General features: G+C 42.0%; 2 protein-coding genes across 4 annotated transcripts in view; both read right to left on the reverse strand.

Moving 5' to 3' along the window:
- myo5aa (myosin VAa) overlaps window positions 1-3,746 on the reverse strand; it is a 44,988-nt gene extending 41,242 nt beyond the window's left edge. For all 3 annotated transcript variants that reach the window (XM_068599835.1, XM_068599749.1, XM_068599929.1), the window contains exon 1: window positions 3,495-3,746. In XM_068599835.1, coding sequence (XP_068455936.1) covers window positions 3,495-3,521 — 27 coding nt within the window. In that variant the 5' untranslated portion in view covers window positions 3,522-3,746. The remainder of the gene's footprint in view (window positions 1-3,494) is intronic.
- A 930-nt stretch (window positions 3,747-4,676) lies between these two features.
- Window positions 4,677-9,034, reverse strand: arpp19a (cAMP-regulated phosphoprotein 19a). The gene is made up of 3 exons (XM_068600066.1): window positions 8,826-9,034; window positions 7,777-7,899; window positions 4,677-5,929 (listed from the first exon to the last, which is right to left on the reverse strand). The coding sequence occupies exons 1-3, from the start codon at window positions 8,880-8,882 to the stop codon at window positions 5,759-5,761; spliced, it is 351 nt and encodes a 116-aa protein (XP_068456167.1). The 5' UTR covers window positions 8,883-9,034; the 3' UTR covers window positions 4,677-5,758.
- Between the last annotated feature and the right edge of the window lie 1,058 nt (window positions 9,035-10,092).

The following is a 10,092-nucleotide window of genomic DNA, read 5'->3' on the forward strand; positions in this document are numbered from 1 at the left end:
AACAGAGATCCAAAGATGTTAATATAATGAAGGTTATTGTAAATCATTATAGTATTAATGCATCATGGCTTAATCTATGATTCCCTCCTCTACTCTCTCCACAGTCCCCTCACGTAGTCGAGGAACAACACAGCTTTCCGGCATTTAAAAAGGTGCTAAAAGGCAAGTGGTAGAATTTTCAGTGCCTCTAAATGGCTCTCAAAATGAGCAACTGAGCCGGCGGTTCGTAGCTAACGTTGCTAACAGTGCAGACTACAGCAAAAGTGCTGAAAGTGCTCCAATGTGAGCTCACCATTGGGGCACGCTCACATGCATGAACATGATCATGAACGAAAAGATGCGCGGCCGGCCCGGCTGCACAAACAAAGCAAGGTGAAACTTGGATAACAACATGCAGAGAGAGAGCGACCTTGCTCTCTGCTGGGGTCAACATTACTGCACTATATCTTTACATAGCAAACCATTGTTTGCTGTTCTATGAAATGTTCTTCTTAATTTAATGTAGCACCTTTAATAACAAATCTCAAAGGCTCAGTTTTCCAGAAGTACACTTCTTCTCGTGTACACTTGTCCTGATCTTTCCCTACTGTGCCTATAGTGTTGTTCATTACTTATACTGTGAACCACAACAACCACAGCCGAGACAAACTCACTGATAGAGGCAAACCAGGGGCAACACATCTTTATACGACTTTTTTTGATAGAGACATCATACATACATACATACATACATACATACATACATACATACATACATACATACATACATACATACATATTATACACAGTAAGCTTATCATAGAGAAAAAAGATCTGCAGAAGAAATACTTTTCTTCTCAGTTTAGGTTCATGAAGCTCAGTCTATTAATTCTAAAAATAAAGTATATGCACTTGTTGGTACTGCAAAACACTTAAATGCAGTATGTATTTCTGACCTTTAAGTTGTGCAGTGAATAGCCCTTCCATCTGAGTCATCTAATGGAGCATTGCCTCACTTCTATTTCCATGAGAATATCCAGCCTCCCTTCCATCATCGCTTTTAGTTACGCAGCACTGTTTCATTCTCATTCGACCACCGCTTACTAGTTACCTGATTTGTTTCATTTACTTTATTTGGCACACGTGAATGAAACAGACTTAATACATCTAATTTAAAAAAACTGCTGACTTTTTATTCCCAATACATGCATGTGTATATTTGTCCTTCTGCTCCGAGCCACAAGAGCCGGCTTCACCTCTGGCTCCCCTCTCTTCACGCCGCCTGGAGGGTCAGACGGGAGCCAGATGTAGATTGGAGCAGAATCTGCTGCCATCGCGTGTATTTGTATGTGCGTGTCTGCGCATGTTAACCAAGCAGCTCAGACCCACTCAATAAGCTTCTATAAGGCTGACTCATGCGCACAAAGACCAGAGTGTTTTCCACCCCTCTGTTGGAAAAGTAAATCACAGAGAGGGGTCTGAGATCAGAGGCGGGCTTCTGAAACAGACTTGACCATTCAAAGCAGAATCTAACTTTGCGTTTTCCGGCCGCCTTGACACGTATATCTAATTTTGCTCCCACTCTTTTGCAGTTAAAAGCATTCAACGCCCAACAAGAGTCTTATGGAATAAGACCAGCCAAAATGATGACTGGCTACGAGCCAAATGCTGAAGGCAGAGAGAACTAATTGAGCAGCTTTAGCTAAGATCTATTTGCATTTTGTTTAAGTTTTAAACTGACCCAACACATATTAATATATGTTTTGCTGAAAGGGAGTGAAAGCTAGAAGCAACCCTGAGGATATTTATTTTAGATGTGTAGTCTAATCTGACATCATACTGCATGTCAGACCAGCACGTTGTATGTGTTCTTCTTTCATTTAAAGCCACCAGCAAAGTTAGAAAAAGAAGAAAAAAAGCATTTTTCGTGGCAAAAATCTAACTTGCTAATAAGTCATACCGGGACAGTTTCTTGAGTATTCAATTACTTGCTTTTCAAGAAGTCAGAAAAAAATGAAAAAGTCTGTTACAGGTTCCTTAAGTCCATGATGATGTCACCAAATGCTGTCTGACCAACAATGGAAAAACAAATCATTTACAAATTAAGTAAGAAAATTAGAAAATATTCACACTGCAACCAGTTCATTTGTACATTGCTTTGAAACGGTACATTTTCTGCTGATCAACCAATTTTCATGAAATAATTTCCGCAGTGAAAACGACAACAACAAAGAGATGTCTTTTTGTTTCCCTCTCTCCTTAATGATCAGAGATCAGAATCATGAGCAGCACCTCAAGGAGCCACAAGGGACTCAAACAATGTCAGCAGAGACTCTGATGACACAGGGTTCAAATCTGTGTCACTGGAGTCAAGTGGTCAACCACTTGGCTGAGCTCAAAAACAACACAGGCGGGAAAACACAACATGAGAGATTTCAATCTCTGGGGCGTTCAATAGCAATCACCATTACACACACACACACACACGCACACACACACGCACACACACAGTCACATTTCCTCACAACCACCTTATTCAAGCTGGACACACCAGCTGTCAAAGTAGGGGGATGGGGTGACTCATCTCCTTCTCGCTCACGCACTTTCTTATGCGGGTTTGCACTCACAGGGATAAAGCAGCAGCAGCAGCAGCTCTTATGACCTTGTGAGTGTCACAGTCTCGTCAGTGAGCATCTGAGGCTGTGCCGCTCCAGGGAGGCTGCAGGGCCTCCACTCGTCCAGAAATCATGGATGCTAAAGGATGCTAAACTGTCCGGATGCGGCGCTGCTCATCCCCGCAGCATCTCGGCGGTACCCAACCTGCAGGACTCACAGGCTCACGCACACCCGAGAGCACCGGGTCATCAAAAAGGAGACTCGCGCGCAACCATCGAAAAAACAACAACACTAAAACAAGGCCACGTAGATGCACAAGGTTGATCTAGAGACAACTTGAATGGTTTAAACCCGTAGAGCCACAGAGCCTCCATGATGGCTGGCACCGCCTTTGCATCGCCCCTCTGGCCCTCAGTGGGAGATGATTTACATGAAATAATATGAATAAAAAAGGCCTGGTATAATAAGATATCTTGTGTAGGATAGCAAAACAAGGTGACACATGCCAGACGTATTAATAAAGTTGATGTCGTAATATGTAAAGGGGACAATACGCCTCTCTTGTGTTCACGTTTAGCCAGCTACACCCATTTCAGCGTCAACCTGACATCTATATTTAAACACCCCGAGCACATCTCACTGCGTGTCAGACCAGCGGGTTTTGTGTGGTCTCGACATCTTTTTTCATTCATTTGAAAGCACCACCAAGCCTGCTATTAAAAACACTTCTCTTTTTTTTCGTAGCGGAAAAAAAAGCGAACTGTCAGCGTGCTCGTCTGGAGAACATCCTGCAGATTTGAAGGCACTTCGCATAACACCTGCGACTGTCTGACATGTATCTCGCCGACATGCTAGCATCCGGATGTAAAGCGTTGCATTTAAATGTACACTTGTTTTACCTTCGTGTACAGCTCCGACGCTGCCATTTCGGTGACTCAGGCGCTATGTCCTTTCTCCAATCTGGGCTAAAAGTCCGCCACCAGGTCCGCGCGCTGCCCGGGACGCGATGTGTGTTTTCATGTAGCGGTGGAAGGAAGCCTTTGTTGTTGCTGCTGCTGCTGCTGCTGCTGCTGCGGCAGGGGCTCAAGGGGAAGATGTGTCTCTTATCGCCATGATAACCTGGAGAGCTTGGTGCTGCTGAGGTTTCGGTGTCTCACTTTGCATTCTGGGTACAATGGATGAAATGATTCAGCCAAACAGAGCGGGCTGCTGCCGCGTGGGAAACTGCGCCCCCCGCTGGCGGCGAGTCGAAAACGCATCAACACAAAAACATCACACAGTATATAGTACAGTACTGTGTAAATAAAATGTTAAACATTGTATCTGTACTTATTCATTGCCTTTAGCTTATTGCACCCAGTATCAATCAATACAGTTCCGTATATGTCAAGGATATTGTTTCAGTTTTAATAGGAAGATAATATTTTCCTACAAATACAAATGTGTTGGTCCATTTTGCAATTTTATGCAATATGTGTACAGGCTGGGATACTTGTATCTAAGGAATTTGTGGACTTAACATATATTGTGTGTGTGATTTCTCAAAGCAACATTTTTGGAAAACAAAAGAAGCAATAAGTGCCTAAGTCACAAAATTTGGGGTAAATGGGTCAAATGCAGGAATGCCTCGCAGTAAGATGCAGCTAGTCCTTGCTAAAGTACGTTTATTATACTTAGATTCTGACATTTGATTATATTGTGCTGTATTTTCCAGTACTGGCATTTAATTATAGAAGAGAAACATGAAATCTAAATATGAAAGTTCACCATTCTTGGGCGTCACTGACTGCGATGCTCGATTGCCTTCGACTGGAGTTCACATGACCTTTTGCAACCTCTTTTACCACATAAAAACAATATAGCATCATCTTTGTTGAACTCGAATCGGAGGTTTTGTCCTAAAGCAAGTTTTCAAAACATGTGGAAAAGACGAGGATGAAGAAAAACAGGCACTGTTTTCCCTATTAAGTGCATTTTGTTAAACCCATTCATATGAATTAAAAAATTGGTGCATTGATGAGACCATACGTCCTAAAGTCCTAAAACATCAAAATGTTAACATGGCGCGTACCACACAGCAATTTAACATTTGTGCAAAACTATTTTATTTACAAAACAAAATGGCACAAAGTGACAGCAGCCATATACATGCAGAAGCTCAGACAGATGTTGTGCTAGCTTCAATTTACCGCATCACAGATTCACTTCATTCAGTCAATAAGGACCTCGGAAAAGCATTAAACATGGCCATGAACATTTTAAAGTTAAAACTAATTCAACTCATGAGTACAGAAGGGTTTTCTCAAGTCTGAATATGATTAATAACACCATTTGTTCCCAGTGTCAAAAGCTGCTCCCAGTACATTTCTTTCACCATAAAATGTGTCTTTTAGCTTTCATGTCCCAGGCACCCCTGTACCTCACATTCTAGCATGTTATATTTGCGTTCATCACAACTTGTAACCAGATAAGTTGACCTAAGGGAGAGGACTGCGTCATCGTCTGCGATGAATGGCACACTATAAATACAGTGCAAGCATTCAACACGTCCTTCTCTTTCACCCTTCAAAGTTTCAAGATGTCTTAAAAGCAACATCCACATGCCAGCCGATGCTCATACGCCACACCTGAGCTTTTCAGCAGGTATGTAAATGTCTGTGCCTTGATGAACTTTAAAAGGAGCTCAGTGAGGTTCACCTTTGGGAGCTCTGCATTACACATGCAGTTCCATATCACACTCTGGCCTTCGCTGTGTGGTCCTTTAGTACAGTACATGGATCACAATCAAAGTGTTAACAAAACTGAGCTTGGCCTCTGCACTGGATTACCCTATTCATGAAGTAACAAGCACATTGACAGCATCATTTAGAATAAGGGCATACAGTGAATGATACAAACCTGATGTAAAACATTCTAATAGGCTGACATCTGCCCCTGTGCCAAAAAAAAAGGAAAAACTAAACAGGATTTGAAGGAGTCAGCTCGCCAGTTCGCTGGGTATTAGGTGTGGGTTCCTGTAGGGTCAAGGCTGGTGGGCAGGGGCCAGAGGCATGAGGCCGGGGACTGTGAGAGATGGGAGAGGTAATGTTACAGCTCTGAGACTTGAGTAGAAAGGGCAAAGGGCTGGAAGGTGCTGCAGGGGGCTGTCAGGGTTGTGTGTGCATCAGCCTGCCAGTTTACTAGCCACCAGAGAAGGTTTCCTCTGGGGCAGGTCCTGGGGTGTGGGGATGTGGTCCCCTGTGATCTCTGTCTTCTCTGGCGCAGCTGTCGGTAACTGCTTGTTCTTTATTTTGGCTTTCGCCATGTTGTAGTCGCCAGAGTCAAAGTACTTTTGCTGTTAAGAAACATAAAAGTCACACATTAATTACCAAGCAAGGAGAAAATAATTGTGTCTTCAACATACAACAGGTTTGCTTTTTTGATAAAACAATATCAGTACTTTTCCTAATTACATTTTAAAGACTCGCACGCTTATTGTAAAGAGTACATTGTGGAGTTTTTGACCACTGATAGCTATAGTGAAGCGTTTTTATGAGTGAGTCCTTGTTTTGTTGCCAGCTGCAACGCTGGGATTGTTTTCATCTTGTGAATCTATGTGTGTTTCTGTGGAGAGATTTGTGACCTAGGTCAAACATTACGGTTGAGTTTGAAGATGGACGGGGTCTGATTGAGTGAGAAAGGGGCCATAGGCTCCCCCACTTAATGCTCCTGGCCCGATTTGGCACAGAGTCGAGTGAGATCTCGTCGCAAGATGGTCTCTACTTTGTATCTCGCACAAGGACGCACGCATGTTCACATTGGCTCCAAGCTATTTTGCTGATCGACAGTTTTTGAGGTTAATTTGACGACAAATGTAGAAATGTGCAAGAGGACTGCGAGTCAGTAAACATTAATGGGAGCGCTTCGACATTGCTAATGTGTTACCAGGAAGGAAATACACTGAACCTGTTTGTTAGACCTCAATGATGCACACAATATGATCTGTTCTGCATAATACTGAATGTAAATATTTGTTTGTTTACATGAGAACTACAAGGTATGGCTGAGCTACAGTTTGGCGGGTAAGAAAAATATAGTTACGGTTGTAACTAGTCATTACTTACTTTATTGGATCTTCTTTATCAATTGTTGTTTTTAACTCATCAAATAAAAAAGTATTTTTTTAAGTATTTGATTCATGATTGTATGAAATGATGCTGTAATATGATTAAATCAAGCTGCTCTTTGTTGACTTGAAATCACCAAAAGTTTAATTTGGAAAGTTTGTTTCACCCAAATTACTTTTTTATTTTCCTTTTGTTTTGTAAATGATCAAATAAATTAATCAACTCATCTTTTAAGCACTCTTCATTTTCTAATAATCTTTATTTTGTTAAATTTAAATTAGTTGATTACAGATCATGAAATTGTGTACTTAGTCTTCAAAAAATTATAGCAAAGGCAATTCACAAGTAAATATACTGCTAGAATCTAAAAGGATCAAATCTAAATTGCTCGTTTTCATCTGCCAGGATGAATTGGGTAGATATTATTGCAATCATTATGTATTTTGTTTGTTTTAAATTATCTTTCAAGGAAACGCAAGGTAAGTTTATACATGCAGTTCTGACATTGAACACAGGGTGGAGCATTGATTCAGAAGTGCCTGGTGATGAGAATCAGGTGCATCAGAGGGGAAGTTAACAGTTGTTAATTGTGCTGATGGATAATCTGTCAAACATTTGACTAATAAAGTAAAGTAAACATTTATAAATGCATAACTTTATCTGTGTGTTGGAGAGAGAGCATGCTGAGATTTATTGCTAGCAGTATTGAGATTGAACGATGCTGATTTAATGCAATGGTCTACAACAGTCTAGTTTAACACCCCTGCATCTCAAGTTCAAAACCTGAATAATAGTCAGGCTTTGGCGAAACTGTTGTGAAGTGTTGATTCAACTTAATAGTTATTTTGGAGAAAGCAGTTCGTGGTGTTTTTTTATTTGTGGTACATGGAGATGTTTCTAAAATGTTGTTTGCACTCATTCATGTAAAAAGCATGTTGTCAAACAGCTTTAATTTAGGTGCCATATAAACTGTCAACTGACTGAGTGTAAGTGCAATGTTGCCAACAAGAGTGTTTAGAGACCGTACCTAAATGGACTTTAAATGTCTGGCAGACAAACACATGGTCTAACTCACCCCCTTCTGGAGGCGCTTGCGAAGCAGGTCAGAACCCCCAGGTTTATTTCCTAAATTTGGGTATCTGGACTTCAGTTTAGCCTCTTCTGACTTCTCAGGATTGATCATCTTGTCCGGAACCTCCTGAAAAACCAGCAGAATCATTAGGCATCGGAAATATTGCAAAATGTAGGGGGGAAAACATTTTTCTCCAAACCCACATGCAGCACAACAAGAGACTACATTCAGCAGGGGGGCCCACCTCTCTGGCAACGTCTGTCAATTGATGGCAACACGGTACAGAGATAATCTGGCTCTGCGCCAAACCTTTGACTAATAAAGTAAACATATACTGAAAGAAAAAAAATGCTCTGCATAAAACATATATGCAACCCTATGGTAAACGGCCTTATTCTAACAGTGTCACAGTACAGTTGTAACGTCACTATTGACCTAACTAGTTATCATTAGAGGTTTAATCCGCTGGGATTCATTGTCGAAATACAAATAAATATTGTCGCGTGTATCCTGGACTATCCTGGTCCCAAACAAGTCACCTGTAGAACGGCTAGCTACCTGTATTCGGCTGAGGGGCTCTGAACGTCGGTCTGGGCAACAATGTAACTGATAGTGTTCGTTCGAGCTGAGACGGTTAGCTTAACGTTATTACGTAATTGTGACTAGTTAAGCGTAGAGCCAGAGCACTGCAGTCTGTTGCGCTAAAACCAACCACCACGAGCAGCGAGGCTAACTGTTGACGTCTGTGTGAATGTCATGACAGCTAGCTTGGCAGCTAACGTTAGCTAGCGGCACCTCTGACGTTCACACAAACCAGCCGAAACATTCGTTGCATTAACCACCGAGACCCGCAGGCCACGCAACTAGGAACAGTACACGTCCGTGTCGTCGTGTTAAGTTTGACAAATACGATTCGTATTCCACCCATAGGGCTCGTTAATGTTATGTTAGCCGGCTCCGGTTGACATGTCAACAATAACGAGCGCGGGGCGACAAAGCTAAACTGTGAAAATGTAACGTTAGCTGTGACAAAGTCACCGCTGCACAGTTACCCGTTGGTCCGCTGACGTCTCCTCGGCCGCCTGCGTTTCCTCGTTATCCCCCGACATTTCTGTATGGTCGTGATCCCAGACGAAGCCTCTCCCGTCAGTCGAATCGAGACTGGTTGAACAAGTGATCTACAAATCGAGTCCTGCAGACTAACTGAGCCCACAGACAAGGACCAACCCTACGTCACTCACATGCGGAGACACCACGCGCGCCCGCGTTCGGGCACTCCTGCCGCGCGCACCCTGGCACACAGAGCTGGGATCGGATTTACATTGCGTAACATACCGATCAGCTGTTCGACCCATGTGCTGCAACACAAATCCAGATTTCCTGGAAAATAATCCTCAGATTTGGATCATGGTGAATGCAGATGCGTTTGATATGTCCCATACCGATATGATCTATCCACGCAGTGTGCTTTAAAGACTGATATATGTGGTTGCTCTGCTCACATTGTGCTAGATTAGAGGGGCATTTACGCAACACGTCATACATATGTGAAACAAACACATTCGGATTAACAGAAGACCCATAGTCTGACTATCACCATGCAAACAAAAATACACGATGTATAGTACACGTTATGTGAGACTGTGAAGGTGCATTTTCGAGCCGGGTGGTATACAATGAGTAGCCGCCATTAACTGACCAACACCTACTGCATTAGCAGCTTTGTTTGCCAAACTGACAGCAATATTCAGAGCTCATTATTGTCAGCTGTTGTAGATCCCTGTATGCAGTCTTGTGAGAGTGAAGTTGTGTTGCACTATCCAGCATGTAGGTCAGGCAATGTCAATGTTGTGCAACACAGCGACTATTATTCATACCTCTATATAATAATACAATACTTTTAGGGGATGCAGTGTCGTCAAAGACATTTTTTTCTTACTTTTTGGTTTAATATTTCTGACAAATTGCATTATTCCTCTCCTTTAGTGTCAACTATAAGCATGTGCGATTGTAAAAATAGTCTTGACAAGTATAACTCTCAATAATCATGAGAAATGTGTTCAGGATTATAGAATTAAAAAGTCTTGTAACTTTTGCATTTTACTTGAAAGATCACCTGTAGATAAACCATGTTGGTCCATCTCCAAAGTCAACCCCGTTTTTGGTCCATTATCACCTATTTTTAAATAATTAATCCAAAACAGCGCCACCGCCCTGTTGCTTTTCCTCATCAGGTGCCATTTGGAACCAAACTTGAAGAAGCAGCAGAACCTGTGTTTTGTTTCTTTGATTCCCGTGTGAATGTATGGCGACATAGAG

This window comes from Clinocottus analis, unplaced genomic scaffold, assembly GCF_023055335.1.
Source record: "Clinocottus analis isolate CAN_PGR_092001 unplaced genomic scaffold, fCliAna1.0.p SCAF_1, whole genome shotgun sequence".
NCBI lineage: Eukaryota > Metazoa > Chordata > Actinopteri > Perciformes > Cottidae > Clinocottus > Clinocottus analis.

Coding starts and splice junctions, on each gene's coding strand:
- arpp19a (XM_068600066.1), bottom strand. CDS start 8,882: ATGTCGGGGGATAACGAGGAAACGCAGGCGGCCGAGGAGACGTCAGCG. Junction 7,900..8,825: donor AGACGTCAGCGGACCAACGG/GTAACTGTGCAG, acceptor CTGGTTTTTCAG/GAGGTTCCGGACAAGATGAT. Junction 5,930..7,776: donor GCAAGCGCCTCCAGAAGGGG/GTGAGTTAGACC, acceptor GTTTCTTAACAG/CAAAAGTACTTTGACTCTGG.